Source organism: Aspergillus campestris (genome assembly GCF_002847485.1).
Source record: "Aspergillus campestris IBT 28561 chromosome Unknown P168scaffold_13, whole genome shotgun sequence".
NCBI classification, from domain to species: domain Eukaryota; kingdom Fungi; phylum Ascomycota; class Eurotiomycetes; order Eurotiales; family Aspergillaceae; genus Aspergillus; species Aspergillus campestris.
Genome location: NW_020194348.1, coordinates 258,913 through 275,521, shown reverse-complemented (window position 1 = coordinate 275,521; position 16,609 = coordinate 258,913). Strand labels below are relative to the sequence as shown.

General features: G+C 52.3%; 6 protein-coding genes across 6 annotated transcripts; 3 read left to right on the top strand and 3 right to left on the bottom strand.

Moving 5' to 3' along the window:
* Positions 1-37: 37 nt before the first annotated feature.
* Positions 38-1,294, bottom strand: preB (alpha-factor pheromone receptor STE2; the record flags this gene model as incomplete). The annotated part of the gene is made up of 2 exons (XM_024835478.1): positions 38-471; positions 541-1,294. 2 exons carry the CDS (start codon positions 1,292-1,294, stop codon positions 38-40), a joined length of 1,188 nt encoding a protein of 395 aa, XP_024689360.1.
* A 1,371-nt stretch (positions 1,295-2,665) lies between these two features.
* P168DRAFT_313120 (putative endosomal sorting complex protein TSG101) lies at positions 2,666-4,546 on the top strand (the record flags this gene model as incomplete). The annotated part of the gene is made up of 5 exons (XM_024839634.1): positions 2,666-2,719; positions 2,774-2,882; positions 2,935-3,173; positions 3,225-4,213; positions 4,261-4,546. 5 exons carry the CDS (start codon positions 2,666-2,668, stop codon positions 4,502-4,504), a joined length of 1,635 nt encoding a protein of 544 aa, XP_024689359.1. The 3' UTR covers positions 4,505-4,546.
* A 938-nt stretch (positions 4,547-5,484) lies between these two features.
* P168DRAFT_321826 (uncharacterized protein) lies at positions 5,485-6,801 on the bottom strand (the record flags this gene model as incomplete). Its single annotated transcript, XM_024840511.1, has 2 exons — positions 5,485-6,713; positions 6,762-6,801. 2 exons carry the CDS (start codon positions 6,799-6,801, stop codon positions 5,485-5,487), a joined length of 1,269 nt encoding a protein of 422 aa, XP_024689358.1.
* Positions 6,802-10,325: 3,524 nt separating this feature from the next.
* Positions 10,326-13,304, top strand: chsG (chitin synthase class III; the record flags this gene model as incomplete). Its single annotated transcript, XM_024833833.1, has 5 exons — positions 10,326-10,412; positions 10,482-10,965; positions 11,023-11,384; positions 11,434-13,110; positions 13,167-13,304. The coding sequence occupies 5 exons, from the start codon at positions 10,326-10,328 to the stop codon at positions 13,302-13,304; spliced, it is 2,748 nt and encodes a 915-aa protein (XP_024689357.1).
* A 782-nt stretch (positions 13,305-14,086) lies between these two features.
* Positions 14,087-15,174, top strand: P168DRAFT_64221 (NEDD8-conjugating protein UBC12). The gene is made up of 4 exons (XM_024842074.1): positions 14,087-14,267; positions 14,319-14,409; positions 14,529-14,818; positions 14,909-15,174. The coding sequence occupies exons 1-4, from the start codon at positions 14,247-14,249 to the stop codon at positions 15,059-15,061; spliced, it is 555 nt and encodes a 184-aa protein (XP_024689356.1). The 5' UTR covers positions 14,087-14,246; the 3' UTR covers positions 15,062-15,174.
* A 237-nt stretch (positions 15,175-15,411) lies between these two features.
* P168DRAFT_330081 (cytochrome c oxidase subunit VIIa) lies at positions 15,412-16,075 on the bottom strand (the record flags this gene model as incomplete). The annotated part of the gene is made up of 4 exons (XM_024841542.1): positions 15,412-15,496; positions 15,616-15,651; positions 15,875-15,917; positions 16,049-16,075. The coding sequence occupies 4 exons, from the start codon at positions 16,073-16,075 to the stop codon at positions 15,414-15,416; spliced, it is 189 nt and encodes a 62-aa protein (XP_024689355.1).
* Positions 16,076-16,609: the final 534 nt, after the last annotated feature.

Below are 16,609 nucleotides of genomic sequence, written 5' to 3'. Positions count from 1 at the left end.
CAAAACAGAAAAAGAAAAAAGAAACGAGAGAGAAAAGTTACACCCCAGCAGCCCCAGCCCTCCCCCCCCGATAACTCTCCTCCACCGAAATATCCCGCGCAACAGAAATCCCATACCCAACAGGATCCTCGCCCGCCCGCCCCGAAGGAAAATCCTCATACTGCCCCGCATAGCACGTCGTATTCTGCTTCGAGGCGGCCGTCGCGGCTGTGGAGGCCGTGAACGACGACGAAAGCGATATGTCCTGCTTGGACTGCGCGGCGTGGGACCTTGATGCTGTCGCGTTGGGGGAGATTGAGAGGAGGTTCCAGAGGTTGCGGCGCGAGGAGTTGCTGTCGGTTGAGGAGCGGTGGTAGTCTAGGGTTACGCCGGCCCAGATGGAGGAGAGGGGGAGGGAGAGGGTGACGAGCGTGAGGACGTTGGAGGCTAGTTCGGGGACGCCGACGAAGTATTGGAGGATGGAGAAGAGGGCTGTTTTTCTTTATATCAGCATGGGCTGGTCGGGTTTATGGGGGCAGGATTGGGGAAGAAGGACAACACAAGGAGGAGACAAACCTGGGATAACGAGCGTCTGACACCCCATGACGAAGATAGCTTTCATAGGGCCAAACTCACGCACGCCGAGTGACTTGCGCATGCGGATGGCGACGCCCAGCTTGCCGATGAACACGCTGCAGAAGAAGCAGATGCTGACGGTGGTGACGATGTTGGTCGTGCTTTCCAGCCACTGGACGTGGTGGGCGGTGGATGCGTCGACAATCGCCTTGCAGTTTTCGACCATGAAGCCGAATCGGAACCCGACGGGGGTGAGCGCCACGGCAATAGATACAGCCAGGAGCAGATGGCGATATCTGCGACGGATGGTGGCGCAGACGACCTGGGTCTGCAGGACGAGGGAGGTTTCGACGCAGATGAGCAGCAGGGTGGCGAGCACGACGCCGAGGATGGACTCTGCGTAGGCGGAGGTCGGGACGCGCGAGAAGTCGCCTGCGAAGTAGGGGTAGAAGTGGGCGAAGGGCGTGGTGAAGAAGACAGATTGGCAGAGGAGCCGGCCGGCGTTGAGGAGGAGGGCGGCGGCATTGAGGATGAAGACGCTGGAGGTGCGTTTCTCTGGTCTGGTGAGGAGCAGGAGGATGAGGAAGAGGACGAGCGAAGCGCCCAGCTGCGCGCCGTAGTTGATGCTGATGCGGATGGCGTATTGCGCATACTCGTCCACCATGGGGACGGTGATGTTGATGGGGATACCGTCTGTGGTGTATATGGTGAAGGCTTGGTTGAAGGGGTCGAAGGACATCTTCGCGCCTTTGTCTTTCTGTCGCTCTGTAGTTCTCTGTTGGTTGTGCTATTCAATCCGAGTATCTTGTATCTGGTGAGAATATCAGCAAGAGAGTAGTTCGAAGAGTGTCGTCCAGAGAGAGATGAAGACGTAGAAGTACAAGGTTGCAGCAGGATGGCCTCGAACCCTAACTCGAGTGACCCTGACAAAAGCGCCGCTGCAGTGCAACGCCCGAAACAGACAATAGCGAGGCTTTGAAAGAGTACGAGTGTAACAATCATAATGGCAACGTCTGTCGTAGACAATGACCCCGTAGACTGGCCTCTGTGGAGCTGCCACCCTGGATCCCGGTTGTTTGTCGTCACTCTCCAAGACAAACAATGGAGATGAACAATATCAAGACGGGCAATCCCCTCAGCCACTTCCAACCAACATTTTACCCCCATTCACTGTTGGGTTGGTTTCGTCTATATATAGGATTACTCTTTACAACTCCGTTACTGCGACTACGGCTGTTTCATGCCAGAGCCACCAATTTGGTAGAATTGAATCGATAGATTTGATATAGGACCAGTATAGACCCAGCCACCCATGCACCAGTCAGACCTAACACCATTCCCAGAGGTTACCATTCACAGACATACAGTGTATCCATGTCTAAACGGTTAATCTAAATAGCTGCAGCCCAGACCGGCGTGGAACAGACAAGCCTGCCATTCTGTCCAGCTGAGCTGAACGGGTTTCACGAGCGGGTGTGAGAGGTTCTCCCATATCTATTATATCCCGTTCCCCGCGTTGAAGAAGTGGTTCAGTTGATTTAGTATAAGGCTTGTAGGAGTATTTGTTTCATGAGCCTGGGTAATTCTACTGTCGATTGTAGAAGCAGGCCAGTGAGTCACTAGAATGGTATCCAGACTGCGAGCAGCCTTGGAGAGCAGTCTGATTTCAAAGATAGCTACAATATATAGGATGCTGTCTCTATATAATTTCTGCATTCTACACAAGCCTCAGGACAGCCATCATTGATATAATCGAATGAAGAGGTGAGAGATGCGACGTGTGAAGTACAGGATGAAGTGCAATGATATATACATCTGTTAGGGTTAGATCCCACGGCAACTCCATATATAAACAGCTGTGCTAGATATTATACGTATATACTGTACAAATATATCAAACTATATCGTCTATCTAATTCCTTAATTGAACATACCATCTACTCTACTATCAAATCAATTCAAGAACAAATCAACTCTATCAATCAAGGTGCATAGTTATGACTGCAAGTTATGCCGATCTGCTGAGTCAGCATGCGGGGGAAAGTCACGATGTCACCGAGATTCCTCAACTTCTCCATCTCGCTACTTGTCAGTCATTTGGTCCGTCGTCATGGCTGCTGTGCCCCAGAGGACCCTGAATTGGCTGTACAGCGTGCTCATCAGGGTATTTTCTCTTGTGGTTCTTTGTTCTTTGATCCTATCTCGCTGACCACTCCAGGACCACTACGATCCCCGCCAGACCTATCAAGACCCCAATCGCACCTACTACGATGTCGCCAACGTCCTGGCTCAGTATCCTTCCCTGTCTCCTCGCACCGATGTCTACAGTGAGTCTTCAGCACTACGTGTGTTTACTGGGCAGCAATTGATCATCGTCAGCATTCGAGTCCGGTTTCTCCGCCCTCCTCCTCCAGCTCTCCGGAACGGTACCCGTGACGTTTCGCGGCACCATCTACAAGTTTCCCATATCGCTATGGGTCCCCAGTACCTACCCTCACGAGCCCCCGATCGTCTACGTGACTCCGACTCAGGATATGGTCGTCCGTGTTGGTCAGCATGTGACACTTGAAGGACGGGTCTATCACCACTACTTGGCGCACTGGGCAGACGCATGGGAGGTTAGTAGCTCGCCATGTATACGCGTCTGAAGCTGACCAACACACTATCAGAGGTCCTCCCTATCCGATCTGCTCTCCATCCTCCGGGATGTCTTTGCAAAGGAGCCTCCAGTCAAATACAAACAGCCGATAATGCCTCAAAGACCACCGGAGCACGCACAGACACCACCCCCTCGACCTCCACTACCCGCCGAACTGGGGCCGTCCACCCGCTCGCCGCCACCGAGCGCTCCCTCTCCGCACATAACGGGCCAGGTACCACCGCCGCCCCCGCCGAAACCAGGACAGGTGTCTGCTGGGCAGCCGTCCCACGGGCAGCAGAGCGCAGGTCCCCCGGTGCCTCCTCTTCCACCCAAGGAGGGCGGGCCGCGATCGTCCTTCCAACCTCATGCAGCTGCCCACAACCCAGAGCCTCCGCTGCAGTATGCGCCGCAGAGTGGCGCACCAGAAGTACTGAGCAGTCCATACCATGCGCCGCAGTACCATGCAGCCCAACCGGCAGGATATCCTCCCCAGCCACCGCCCCATCCGTCCATGCGCACACCCGCCGCCCAGCTCCCTCCCCAAGCCCCCCAACAGCCATATGCGCCGCAAGGCCCACCGCACCCAACGACCCAACCGCCCAGCTGGCATGCGCCGGCATCCTTCCAGCCGGCGCAGGCATCGCCTCACCCAATGACCCACCAGCCCCCTCCGCGGCCCAAAGCAGAAACTCCCGACCTCCTCACGTCGCCCTTCGAAGTGGAGCTCCCCACCATCACGCCCTCCGGCCCAGCACCACCCATCCCACCCAATCCCGAAAAGGACGCCCTCCTCCAAGCGGTATCGAAGACCCTCGCCGAAACCCTGCAAGCGAACGTCACGCAGTCCGAATCCGCGGCGCACTCCCTCCTCTCCCAGTCCCAGTCCCTCCACGCCGCCGTCGCCACCCTCCAAACAGAAGCCTCCTCCCTCAACGCCCTCAACTCCACCCTCGAATCCAACACCTCCACCCTCCAACAATCCCTCCACCGCGCCGACGCCGTCATCGCCGACGCCCAGTCCCGCATCCCATCCTCCACCTCCCCCTCCGACCCCCACCCCCCAGGCCTCCCCCCATCGACGACGTCCTCGTCGCCCCCACAGTCGTCGGCAAACAGCTCTACGACCTCGTCGCCGAAGAGCGCGGCATTCACCAGGCCATCTACGCGCTGCAGTCCGCGCTCGTCAAGGGCGTCATCTCCGTTGAGAGCTGGTCGCGGCACACGCGGGGGCTCTCCCGCGAGGCGTTCCTCAAGCGGGCGCTTATTCGGAAGATTGCGGACGGGATGGGCTTGGATGTTGATGGTTGATGGTTGATGGTTAGATTTTTGATAGTATACCCTCGTTAATAGTACTCTCTCTCTCTCTCTTTTTCCTCTTTATTCATCCAAATATCTATTATGATATATATATATATATATATATACACACACACTATATTGAATGAATAATGTAGAAAAGTCCATAGACAGTAACATCATTAACATGTCCTACCCCTCTCTATCTGCATTCTAGTCAGTCATAATAATATATAAAGAGCATAGAGAAGGTAACCATAATCATAACCAAACTCAACCCCAGCTATACCCTCACTTACTATAGTCAGTGTATATAATATACTAGGTACAGAGTACGCGGACCATAAAACAAGCAGAAAGAGAAGAACGAAAAAGTCACCAGGAGGAATGAACTGGTCTGGGCTGTTTTTGCAGTGTTGTTTGCGTTGTATGTATATCTTGCTTTATTTATTTACGTAAATGAATGGTGGGCTGGTGATATGTATGATCAACTGATACTCATACGGCTGACGACTAAACGCTGGGCTGGTTGGAAGTGTGTCGTTTGTTCTATTATATGTATAGATTTATATATATATATACCCAAGTCTGGATTATGAATATGGTCAAAGTCACTACGTAGAATCATATCATTGTGCAAGTAAAATAGTGCAAGCGGTGCAAGTGCAAGTCAATCAGATGATAATCTTAGATAGTGCAGAACAGATAAGACCGAGTCGAGTCATCAGTCTCATCAACATCCCTAGTGAATAACAAACAAAGAAACAAGATCCACGGATCAAAAACATAGTCGTCATAGATACAAAGAAGCCAGTGTCAAAGAGGGGGAGATAGCAGCTCTATCGAAGGAGAGAGAAAAAAAAAAAAAAAAAAAAGAACAGAATTGAATAGAAGAGCAAACACCCGACTCCATAATCGCCTGTGCAGAACAAACCCAGTGAGATTCCCAACGTGAGACCCTAAAAGCCAAAAAAAAAAAATACAACAGCTGCTCATTTGACCTCGTTTAGGTCGGAAAATGGACTTTCGACCCGTGGAGGTGGAACGCGACTGCTGCGGTTTGACCGTGGCTCGTCGGTCTCCAGGAAGGCCGAAGTGCGCACGTGGGTGTCCTCGCGGGACGGCGGCGCGGGGTGGGCCTGGTCCTGGAACGGACCCTGGTGGGCGGCCGGGGAGTCCTCAATGACCGTGGAGGTGCGGGATTGGGCGTCGCGCGGGGTGGCTGCAGGAGGCTGGTTGCGGATGGTGCGGGCATCATCCTCGTCCTCCTCGTCGGAGCTGGCGTCGAAGCCCGAGGTAGGGACGTCGGACGTCTTGCTCGCGACGGTGGCGTCGGGCGAGGGGGCGTCGCTGCCGGCTTTGTTGTGTTTCTTGGCCTTGACCATGACGGGCTTGGCGATGACGGTCCGAGCGACGATCGAGCTGTTGCTGGTGGACTCGGGCACGCCGGCCCTGGCGAGTTGGGCGGGGGTGATGGCGGGGACGGCGGGGGCGTCGGGGGGCATGGGGGCGCCGTTGCCGCCGTGGATGCTGACGACGGCGGCGCGACTGCGCATGGCCTGCTGGGCGGGCATGGGGCTGACGATGGCGTTGTCGCGGTAGATGGTGGTGGCGACGCTGCTGCGCAGACTGGGGGCGATGCTGCGGTGCTGGCTGGAGGCGTCGGTCCAGGAGGAGTCGCGCAGGTCGCCGGGCATGAAGAAGTGCTGGTCGGGGGAGGAGCCGGGCAGCGGGGGCACGGGCGGGACGAGCGAGCCGGGGGTCTCGGGCGGGGAGCGGTTGGTGACGCCCGGGATGTAGGCGATCTGGATGACGTTGGAGGCGCGGGTGAGGACGGTGGAGGCGATGGACTGGGTCGACTTGCGCGCCTGGGCGTTGCGCTTCTCGGCCGATGCGCCCGGCTGGGCATACGCCTGGCGCTTCTTGCGGATGACGAACCACCAGACCAGGAAGGTGACGATGGCGACGCAGGCGAGGCCACCGACGACCCCACCGGCGATGGCGCCGGCATTACTGCCTCCACCACCGTCGCCGTCATCGCCGGACGAGCCCCCGGAGCCGGAGCTGCCGCCGGAGGAGGTGGGGATACATTTTGTGGTGGGGCACGAGTCGCAGGACTGGCTGATCATGGTACAGGTGGTGCCCTCCTCACATTTGGGGCATGGGGGGGCGGCGGACTCGCATTTGATGCAACGTTTGAAGATGGAACGGGTGGAGAGGACTGGATGGTCAGTTCAGTAGTCTCGTGAGATGGGGGAAATGCACATACGGTGGGAAGAGAAAGACGGGTCGGTTTGATAGAGCGCCATGATGACGTGGAACGAGTGACAGGTGGATCGTCAGGAAAGAGGAGTGGTTGATATAAAGGAGAAAAGAAGGTCGAGCCGGTCAACGGCGTAAAGAGCGTGAGTTGGTGGAGGGGCAGAAAACAATGCTGGTGAAAAGAGTGGAATGCTCGTCGACGTCAAGTCGGAGCGGGAGAGGGCGGGGGGGGGGATGGGAGGATCAAGCGAGAGAAGGGCGGGAGAGAGCGAGGGTCATAGTCCGTCGAACCCGGATGGGGAGTCAGGAAGCAGGGACCGGCGAAAGGATAGCGAGTGAGTAGGAGGGACAAGTCAGCAGCGATGCATTGGGCATGCGGGTGTACGAGGGAGGTCGGAAGCGACGCGTGTGGCTGTAGGATTCAGGGGAGAGGTTGAGATCGGCTTGACAGGACAGAAGTGAGGTAGGGGAGGGTAGAAAGTAAGAAATGAAGTGGAAGTGGAAGTAGAAAGCAGGAAGGATGGAAGAGATGAGATGAGAAGGGAAAAAGGAAGGGAAAGAGAAAGAAAGAAGAGATGATTGATGTTGGGATAGAGAGAGAAGTGAGTAGGAAGAAGAAGAGTGGAAGTGGAAGTGGAGAGAGAGAGAGAGAGAGAAAAAGAGGAGAAACAAGAGAAATGAAGAGACTAGAACTAGTGCCGGTGGTATCCCCACGCACTGGTATTGCCACGGATTAGTCCCTGTACCTGGACTGGACACGGGATGAAAGAACCGGTTCTTTCAGGTCCTCCTGGATAACCTCGAGTATCTGCATGCGTCGGAACATAGAGATGCAGCTGGAGGATGTGATTCCATCCTTGCAGATTGTCTCAGGATCGTCATACCTCCAGGCAGTGAAAGGGATGGTTGAGTGCGTGTCAGTAACCACACCTACTCACTAAAGGCACGAAGGACTACTGAGTCCAGACCGATCCACGTTGGGACGGGAGATTAATCCCTCTTTCCATTCATCTGATGGATCTTCTTATAGAGTACTAGGTATACCTCGAGTTGGTAGGATCTTACTTATATATTATATATATATTGGACACATGTGGTAGATAGACAGTAGAACAATATAGATCAATAAAGTTATTCAAATCCTTGAATCCCCATTACATCAAGACTATCGCATGATGCACTGCATGTATCTCCTACTCCTACCGACGGAGTATCGTGCATGGACTGAATAACGACCAAGCCATCTTCCGCATGGCGGGCTTTGTTTATTTCTTTTTCATATTTATCTACCTATTTATGTTGACTTCTCCCTTATGGTTATAATTATTATATCCACTTGAATCTGATATTGGACTCGTTTATATATCTTATCATATATTTATATTACTATCTATTCTATTATATATATCTCTCTTTCTATACTCTTGTCACTGACACTGTGTGCCGCCCGGGACAATTCATGCTCATCACTGCCTGGGTGGGTGGAGGAATCCGATCCATGGTCGAGCTGGAACGGTTTGATGTCTGAGCACAAGACATGGTTCTCATTTCTATTTAATTTACTTCATCTGATTTAATCTTGATCGATTTTACTTTATTGATCTTATCTTACTTTATTCTATTGATCTTACTTTTTCCCTTATTTGATTTCCAGTAATAAGGTATACAGCCACTATGTATGTACCTACTCAACCAGCCACTGTAGACTCCGTCAACCCACGGAACCCAAACAGTGGCTCAAATCGTGATCTAAGAATAGCCAACACTAGCGGAGACGGTGCCAGTCTAGTACTCAGTAATCCGTACTAGTCCATCCTAGGAGAAAGATGGGTTAGTGTTATCCAGGCCAGCCGTCTGAAACGACCATCCACCATTCAGCTTCCCTCCGTATTCTCCTTTCTCTGGATTTTTGATTTTTTTCTTTATTTCCGGACTAGCGGGGATGACTGACCAACGGTTGATTAACACGGTGTCTTGACTCTGGACTCTAGACTAGGGCATCCCACAGGGCTTCTCCGATGTGGAGGAGGATCCAATTAGTGGATGGAAGCGTGTCGGACCATCCCCGTGGCGTTTCTCCTTATTCTTTGGATTCGTATCTGTCAGATGAGCATAATGTAGTTTCTTGCTTGGTTGATTGATGAGTATGTTAGGTGGATCGGATGCTGTGAGGGATGGAATGTTACCAGAGGTATAGAGTCTTCAGCTTGATCCCTTGATTTATTGAAGAAGTCAGTCCCGATGACAGTTCTATCGGGTACTGGGGAATAGGAGATACAATACAATACAATACAACATACAGAAATACACCACTGTCTCAGCTTCAGCTGGTGCAGCAGCAAATCAATAAGGGTCCACCGTCTCCACCGGGGGCCTGAATAATTAGACCCAGACCGCAAGATACTTTGGAACTGGGGTGCGTTCTGTTGACTTAGTTGGACTGTTTGATTTGACCGTTTGATATCATACTCTTACTTTTTAGTAGTATTTACTCCTCCATTTCTGGACCTGTACTTCTACGGAGTACTTCGTATTCTGTACTTCTATCCTGACATAGGATGAAGTAACAGTGACAATACCGTACAACCCCTGATTTCAATCTATACACCTGGATGAGTCTAGCTATTTACCCTGTTGATATTTGATTATTATAGATTCATATAATAGCATATTTGTATATTTATATATCTATATATTCGTGATATACATGATATTCGTGATATTCATGATTTCCTGATCATGATATTCTGTCCATCACTTACTGAATGAATCCCTGATCCACCGCTACTGCTATCTCCGCGCCGTACCAAACCATCCTATGACAGACCGAATAAAAAACCACTAGAGGGACGGTTGATCCATCTCGGATTCTTCGTGTTTTCTCAAGTATTCTACTGGGTATTCTACTATTCTATCCTATAATCCTGTATTTCTCCGTATTCTCTGGCAATTTTATTCTATTTATTCTAGTCTAATTTTACCCTTTGTATGTTATTTTCATTATATGATTTTAATATTTTTTTATGGGTTCCTCTCATCGTCGCTGCTAAAACAACAGGTCCATCGTCCATCTGTCGCTTTTCCTCTTTCTATCTAGTCATTGTTTCTTCTTTCTTTCTTTCTTTTTCTTTTCCCTCCTTGGATCTCCCTCTGGCTTCATCTTCTTTCCATCTCTCCATCTGTCCGTCTGGTCAATCTTCCCTCCGTACGGTTCGGTTCACTCGAGGACCTTCTTCAGCCCTGGTGGCCGCTTATTGTCCACGTTCCTGCGCCCCTCCTGGCTTTCTTCCTGGTTGATATCAATTTCCAGCCTTCGGATTCTTGCCTTCTCTTCCTCCCCTTTCTCTGTGCGACGACCACCGGTTTTTCTTTCTCCCCCGTCTCTCGCATTCTCGCGACCCCGTGGTTCTTCCACTTCTTCCCTCCTGTCACCTCCTTACTCCCCCGCCTTTCTTGATACCCCTTTCCCCCGTTTGCCTTCTACTCGGCTGCCTCCTTTGTTCGCCTGACCTCTCCACGACACCACCCCCTCCCCCCTCTCACGGGTTAATCACTTGTATTATCCGTGATCATGGCCTACCAAGGCTCTGGCCCTCACCCGCCTGGCTACGAGGACCATGATGGCATGCGCCTGCAGGATGTCCCTCAAGGTGCTACCGTAAGCTTTCCCTCCACCATCCCCTGTCGCGTCCCAGACTGATCCAGAATCCCCTCCCCCCCCCAACAGTACGAAGAAGAAGCCGCCAGGGGTCTGCTCGCTCACCAGCAAGCCGGATCGCCCTTCGATGACCCCCATCAGCGGGGTCTCTCCCCCGGCGCCAGACCGACCTCGGGCTACAGTTTGACCGAGACCTACGCGCCTGACGCGTCGTTCCAGGACCCTTACAGCGCCGGTGGCTCCGTCTACTCCGGTCACTCCGGGGACAACCCCGCCGCCGCCTTTGGCGTCCCCGGCCGCGTCGCCTCCCCCTACGCCCGCAGCGAAACCTCCTCCACCGAGGCCTGGCGTCAGCGACAGGCCCCCGGTGGTCCCTCGGGCGGTGGCGGCGGCGGCGGTGGTCTGCGCCGTTATGCTACCAGAAAGGTCAAGCTGGTCCAGGGTTCCGTCCTCAGTGTCGATTACCCCGTTCCCAGTGCCATCCAGAATGCCATCCAGGCCAAGTACCGCAATGACCTGGAGGGTGGAAGCGAAGAATTCACCCACATGCGATGTGAGCTCCGTCTTTGAACCCCTGATTCTTCCCTCCCACCAAGTCTAACCGTGACAGACACCGCCGCCACGTGCGATCCCAACGAATTCACCCTCCACAATGGTTACAACCTGCGTCCCGCCATGTACAACCGTCACACCGAGCTGCTCATTGCCATCACCTACTACAATGAAGACAAAACCCTCACCGCCCGCACGCTCCACGGTGCCATGCAGAACATCCGGGACATCGTCAACCTCAAGAAGTCCGAATTCTGGAACAAGGGTGGTCCCGCCTGGCAGAAGATCGTCGTCTGTCTCGTGTTCGACGGTATCGACCCCTGCGACAAGGACACCCTCGATCTCCTCGCCACGGTGGGTATCTACCAGGACGGAGTCATGAAGCGTGACGTCGACGGCAAGGAGACGGTGGCGCATATCGTACGTTGTCCCCAATCCCGTGCATCGCGCGCGGTGCTAACCAGACCAGTTCGAATATACCACCCAACTGTCCGTCACCCCGAACCAGCAGCTCATCCGTCCCACCGACGACGGACCCAGCACCCTCCCGCCGGTGCAGATGATGTTCTGCCTGAAGCAGAAGAACACCAAGAAGATCAACTCCCATCGCTGGCTGTTCAACGCCTTTGGCCGCATTTTGAACCCCGAAGTCTGTATCCTTCTCGATGCCGGTACCAAGCCCGGTCACAAGTCGCTGCTGGCCCTCTGGGAAGCCTTCTACAACGACAAGGACCTGGGCGGTGCCTGCGGTGAGATCCACGCGATGTTGGGTAAGGGGTGGAAGAACCTGATCAACCCGCTGGTGGCCGCGCAGAACTTCGAGTACAAGATCAGTAACATCCTCGACAAGCCCCTGGAGAGTTCGTTCGGTTATGTCAGCGTGTTGCCCGGTGCGTTCTCCGCCTATCGATTCCGTGCCATCATGGGTCGCCCGCTGGAACAGTATTTCCACGGTGACCACACCCTCTCGAAGCAGCTGGGTAAGAAGGGTATCGAAGGGATGAACATCTTCAAGAAGAACATGTTCTTGGCCGAGGATCGTATCCTCTGTTTCGAGCTGGTCGCCAAAGCCGGCTCCAAGTGGCATCTGTCCTACGTCAAGGCCTCCAAGGGTGAAACGGATGTCCCCGAAGGTGCGGCCGAATTCATCTCCCAGCGGCGACGTTGGTTGAACGGTTCCTTCGCCGCCGGTATCTACTCGCTCATGCACTTTGGCCGTATGTACAAGAGTGGGCACAACATCATCCGCATGTTCTTCCTGCACATTCAGATGCTGTACAACGTGTTCACCACGCTGCTGACGTGGCTGTCCCTGGCGTCCTACTGGCTGACCACGACGGTCATCATGGACCTGGTCGGTACCCCGAACAAGAACAACGGAGACACCGGGTTCCCCTTCGGGAGGACCGCCACCCCGATCGTGAACACCATCGTCAAATACATCTACCTCGGGTTTGTGTTGCTGCAGTTCATCCTCGCGCTGGGTAACCGGCCCAAGGGATCCAAGTTCACGTACCTGGCCTCCTTTGTCGTTTTCGGTGTGATCCAGATTTACGTCGTGGTGGACGCCCTGTACCTGGTGGTGCGTGCCTTCAGCGGCGGCGCCGAGATGGACTTCGTGACCGACAAGGGCCTGACGGAATTCCTGAAATCCTTCTTCGGGTCGAGTGGTGCGGGTATCATCATCATCGCCCTGGCCGCTACCTTTGGCCTGTACTTTGTCGCCTCGTTCATGTACATGGACCCGTGGCACATGTTCACCTCGTTCCCGCAGTACATGGCGGTGCAGTCGTCCTACATCAACATCCTCAACGTCTACGCGTTCAGCAACTGGCACGACGTGTCGTGGGGTACCAAGGGTTCGGATAAGGCGGATGCTCTGCCGTCCGCTAAGACGACCAAAGACGATGGGAAAGAAGCGGTGATCGAGGAAATCGACAAGCCGCAGGCGGATATCGACAGCCAGTTCGAAGCGACGGTGAAGCGGGCGCTGACTCCGTATGTGCCTCCGGTGGAGCACGAGGAGAAGAGCTTGGACGATTCGTACAAGAGTTTCCGAACCCGCTTGGTGACGCTGTGGATCTTCAGCAATGGATTGCTTGCCGTGTGCATTACCAACGAGAGCGTGAACAAGTTTGGTTTTACCGTACGTCCCCCCCCCCTCCTTTCTCTCTCTCTGGTTATAATACTGATGATATGTAGAACTCCGCTACCGAACGAACCTCGAAATTCTTCCAAGCACTGCTGTGGTCGAACGCGGTGTGCGCGCTGTTCCGATTCATCGGCGCGTGCTGGTTCCTGGGCAGGACGGGACTGATGTGCTGCTTCGCGCGACGGTAAACCGGACCGTCAACCGGTCACCCCAGCCGGGGCTTATGAAAAGGTGTGATGGTCAAGGGACCGGACGCGGAGTTATTCTTGGCACATTTTTTGACACCATCTTGTATCCTACATACGCAGTTGTTTCCTACTAGGTTGGGTTGGACTATGCGGAAGGGGGAGGGAGGGTGATGTTATTCAGTTGAGCGATTAGACCAATGCATGTTATAATAATATAGACTTGTACGGAGTATTTGACCTAACCAGACATTTGTAGCTGTGAGGTTGGAATGTATACAGTATGAAGTGAAATGAACGAAAGAGAGAAATCTGACTAAATGCGGCTCTCAAAGGCGGTCGGTCACCACCATATGGCGTCAGGTTACTGTTAGTGTAGTAGTCAGGTTAGGCTCTCCGCCTCCACCCCATACCTACCCATCCATACCTATTCAGCCTCACACTTTTCTTGTTAAATCTCAGACAGCAGAACAGTCGGTCTTTTCCTTTATGGGTACGTACATGCGATTCAATCACAGGTGAGATCCTATTCTATTTTATATTTTCTATTTGTTTGTTGGGGCTTGGTACGTGGTGGATTGTGTGGAATCTACCCCACCCCGCATCGCAGTCAGGTTGGATTTGAGGGTTCGTTTGTTGTTGCTGATTTGGGTAGATTCATTTCTTTATCTTGTTCGACGACTGGTTGATTGACTCGACAATTTGATTTGGAGAGATTCGACTTGACTCGACTCGACTCGACGGAGAGACTCGACTGAGACACGGACGCGAACACGAGCACAGACGGACGAACGAACGAACGACGGTTGAACAACGGACTCGAACATACCTACCTACCTACCTACCTACCACCTCGATACACACGGCAAATCATACTCCATTGCTGGGTTCAAATAATCCACTCGGTTCATTCATATCAGAGAAGAGAGAAGAGATACGGTCAAGATGTTAAAGATTTGGTCTATGGTGTGTCTCTTCATTACCTACCATGTTGGTAGACATACTGATAATCAGTAGAAACAAAAACAACAGCAGGCTGAAAATGCCGAAGGCGCTGACGGGAAGAAGAAGAAGAAGGTTACTGCGGCGCAGTTGAGGGTGCAGCGGGGTATTTCTCCCCTTTCCTCTCTCTCTCTCTCTCTCTCTCTCTCTCTCTCTCTCTCTCTCTCTCTCTCTATCTTTCCATCATAGAAAAAAAGAAACAAAGCTAACAGTGTATAAATAAAGACCTGCAAGAACTCACCCTAGGCAGCACCATGAAAATGACCTTCCCCAACCCCGACGACATCCTCAACTTCACCCTCACCATCGAACCCGACGAGGGCATGTACAAAGGCGGGGCCTTCGCCTTTTCGTTTACTGTCAACCAGAACTTCCCGCATGATCCGCCCAAGGTCAAGTGCACGCAGAAGATCTATCATCCGAATATTGACATGGAGGGGAATGTGTGTCTGAATATTTTGAGGGAGGATTGGAAGCCGGTGTTGAATTTGAATGCGGTTATTGTTGGGATGCAGGTATGTACCCTTTTATTTTGTCTCCTTGGTTTGTTTGAGGGAATGTAGCATGTGCCACGATAGATATGGTAAGGAATACTGACAGGATAGTTCCTCTTCCTCGAACCCAACGCCTCCGACCCCCTCAACAAAGAAGCAGCCGACGATCTACGCACAAATAGGGACGCATTCAAGCGGAATGTGCGGACGTCTATGGCGGGGGGAACGGTGCGAGGGGTGCAATTCGACAAGGTTTTGCGATAGTCATTTGATTAATTGATTACATGGGTAGTATTGCATGCTGTGCTTATTTTATTAGGATTACCATTAGCGACTGGATAGATTATTCCCTGCTGGCTTACTTTATTTGATCCTGCTTACATCTTACTACCTAGTATACTAGTGTAAAAGTCTACGGTATTGAAGTAGACAAAAGAAATTGCGACAGCAGTCAAGTACAGTACATATGTACAATACACAGAACCCTTTATTGACCGTGACTACCAACCGACTACCTAGCTAACCAGATAGTAGCTAGCTACCCAGTAGTCCAACCAATCAATCCACATCTATCCACCGTAGCGAACAACAGTCGAAAGCGAAAGGAAGAAGTTGTTTAGGCCTTGGCAGCCTCAAGACGCTCGGTTTCGAGGGCGTTGTAGTAGTTGTCGCGGGCGCGGACGCGGGGGAGGTGGTATCCTATTCTTTTATTAGACTTGCGTGTATATAGTGTTGTATCGTGTGTGGATGATAGGAGGAAGAGGGAGGTGTATCAAAGAGGGTAGAGGTAGAGGTAGAGGTAGAGTGAGTATACGTACCGTACCACCAGAGGTAGCCGAAGGTGGTTCCGAAGCCTGTGAGATGGTTAGATTGTTTGTTCTTCCCTTCGTTTTGTCTTCGCTTCTCTTCTCTTCTTCTGATTCTTCTTCCTCTCAATTGGGTTGGTGAAGGTAGGTAGGTAGAGCTAGGTAGGAGGTATGATCGCATCAATCCTGCTCCAATCCCACCTCCTCCCCAATCACCCCCCATATAATGTCCCACCCCAACAATCCCCCAAGAATATATAGGAAGACCTACCAAAAGCAGTGCTCAGATCGAGCACAAGACTCCGGCGCAGCATCTGTACTCAATGTCAGCATTGACCCTTGCCTTTTCCTTCCATTTTTCTCCCCTCATTTTCTCCCTCTTTCCTTTTCCCCCCGTCATTCGCAAGACGGGTCAATGAGGGGATAGACAGATAGGTAGACATACACCGGTAATAGGAGCAATAGCGGCCATTTTGATTGAATCAATTGGTAGACGCAAGCGACAGCGACAGGTGAGCGAGGTGGTGAGAGAAGGGCGGTGATGTCGGATCGGATGGATGAGGTCGGGTGAGGTCCGGCTTTCACGTAAGCGACTTTGGAGTGGCCTGACTGGTGGATCGGCGTGGGTGTGTCCGTCGCTGCGAACAGCGGGTTATTCCGGCTTTGCTTTTCTTTAGGTGTCTTGTTGTTTGGTATTATCTACTGAGGACATATATAGCATCTACTATCTAGATGATTGTCTTTTTACTCTTTCTGAGGAGTGAGTCTGAACTGCAACAGCATAGATAAGGCAGGTGTATTGAGTTGGTATCACGTGACCAACGTTGTAGTCCAGCTTATGCAAGGATCTATGCATGTATTATGTAATACAATACATCTAAGATTCATTCACTGTATAACTTCTGATACTCTTTCTCACTCTTAGGAAAACTGATTACTCGAGCTTAACACTGACCTGGACTGGAATTGAAGTTCACGTCCCCGTTCAAATGAAGCTGAACTTGTC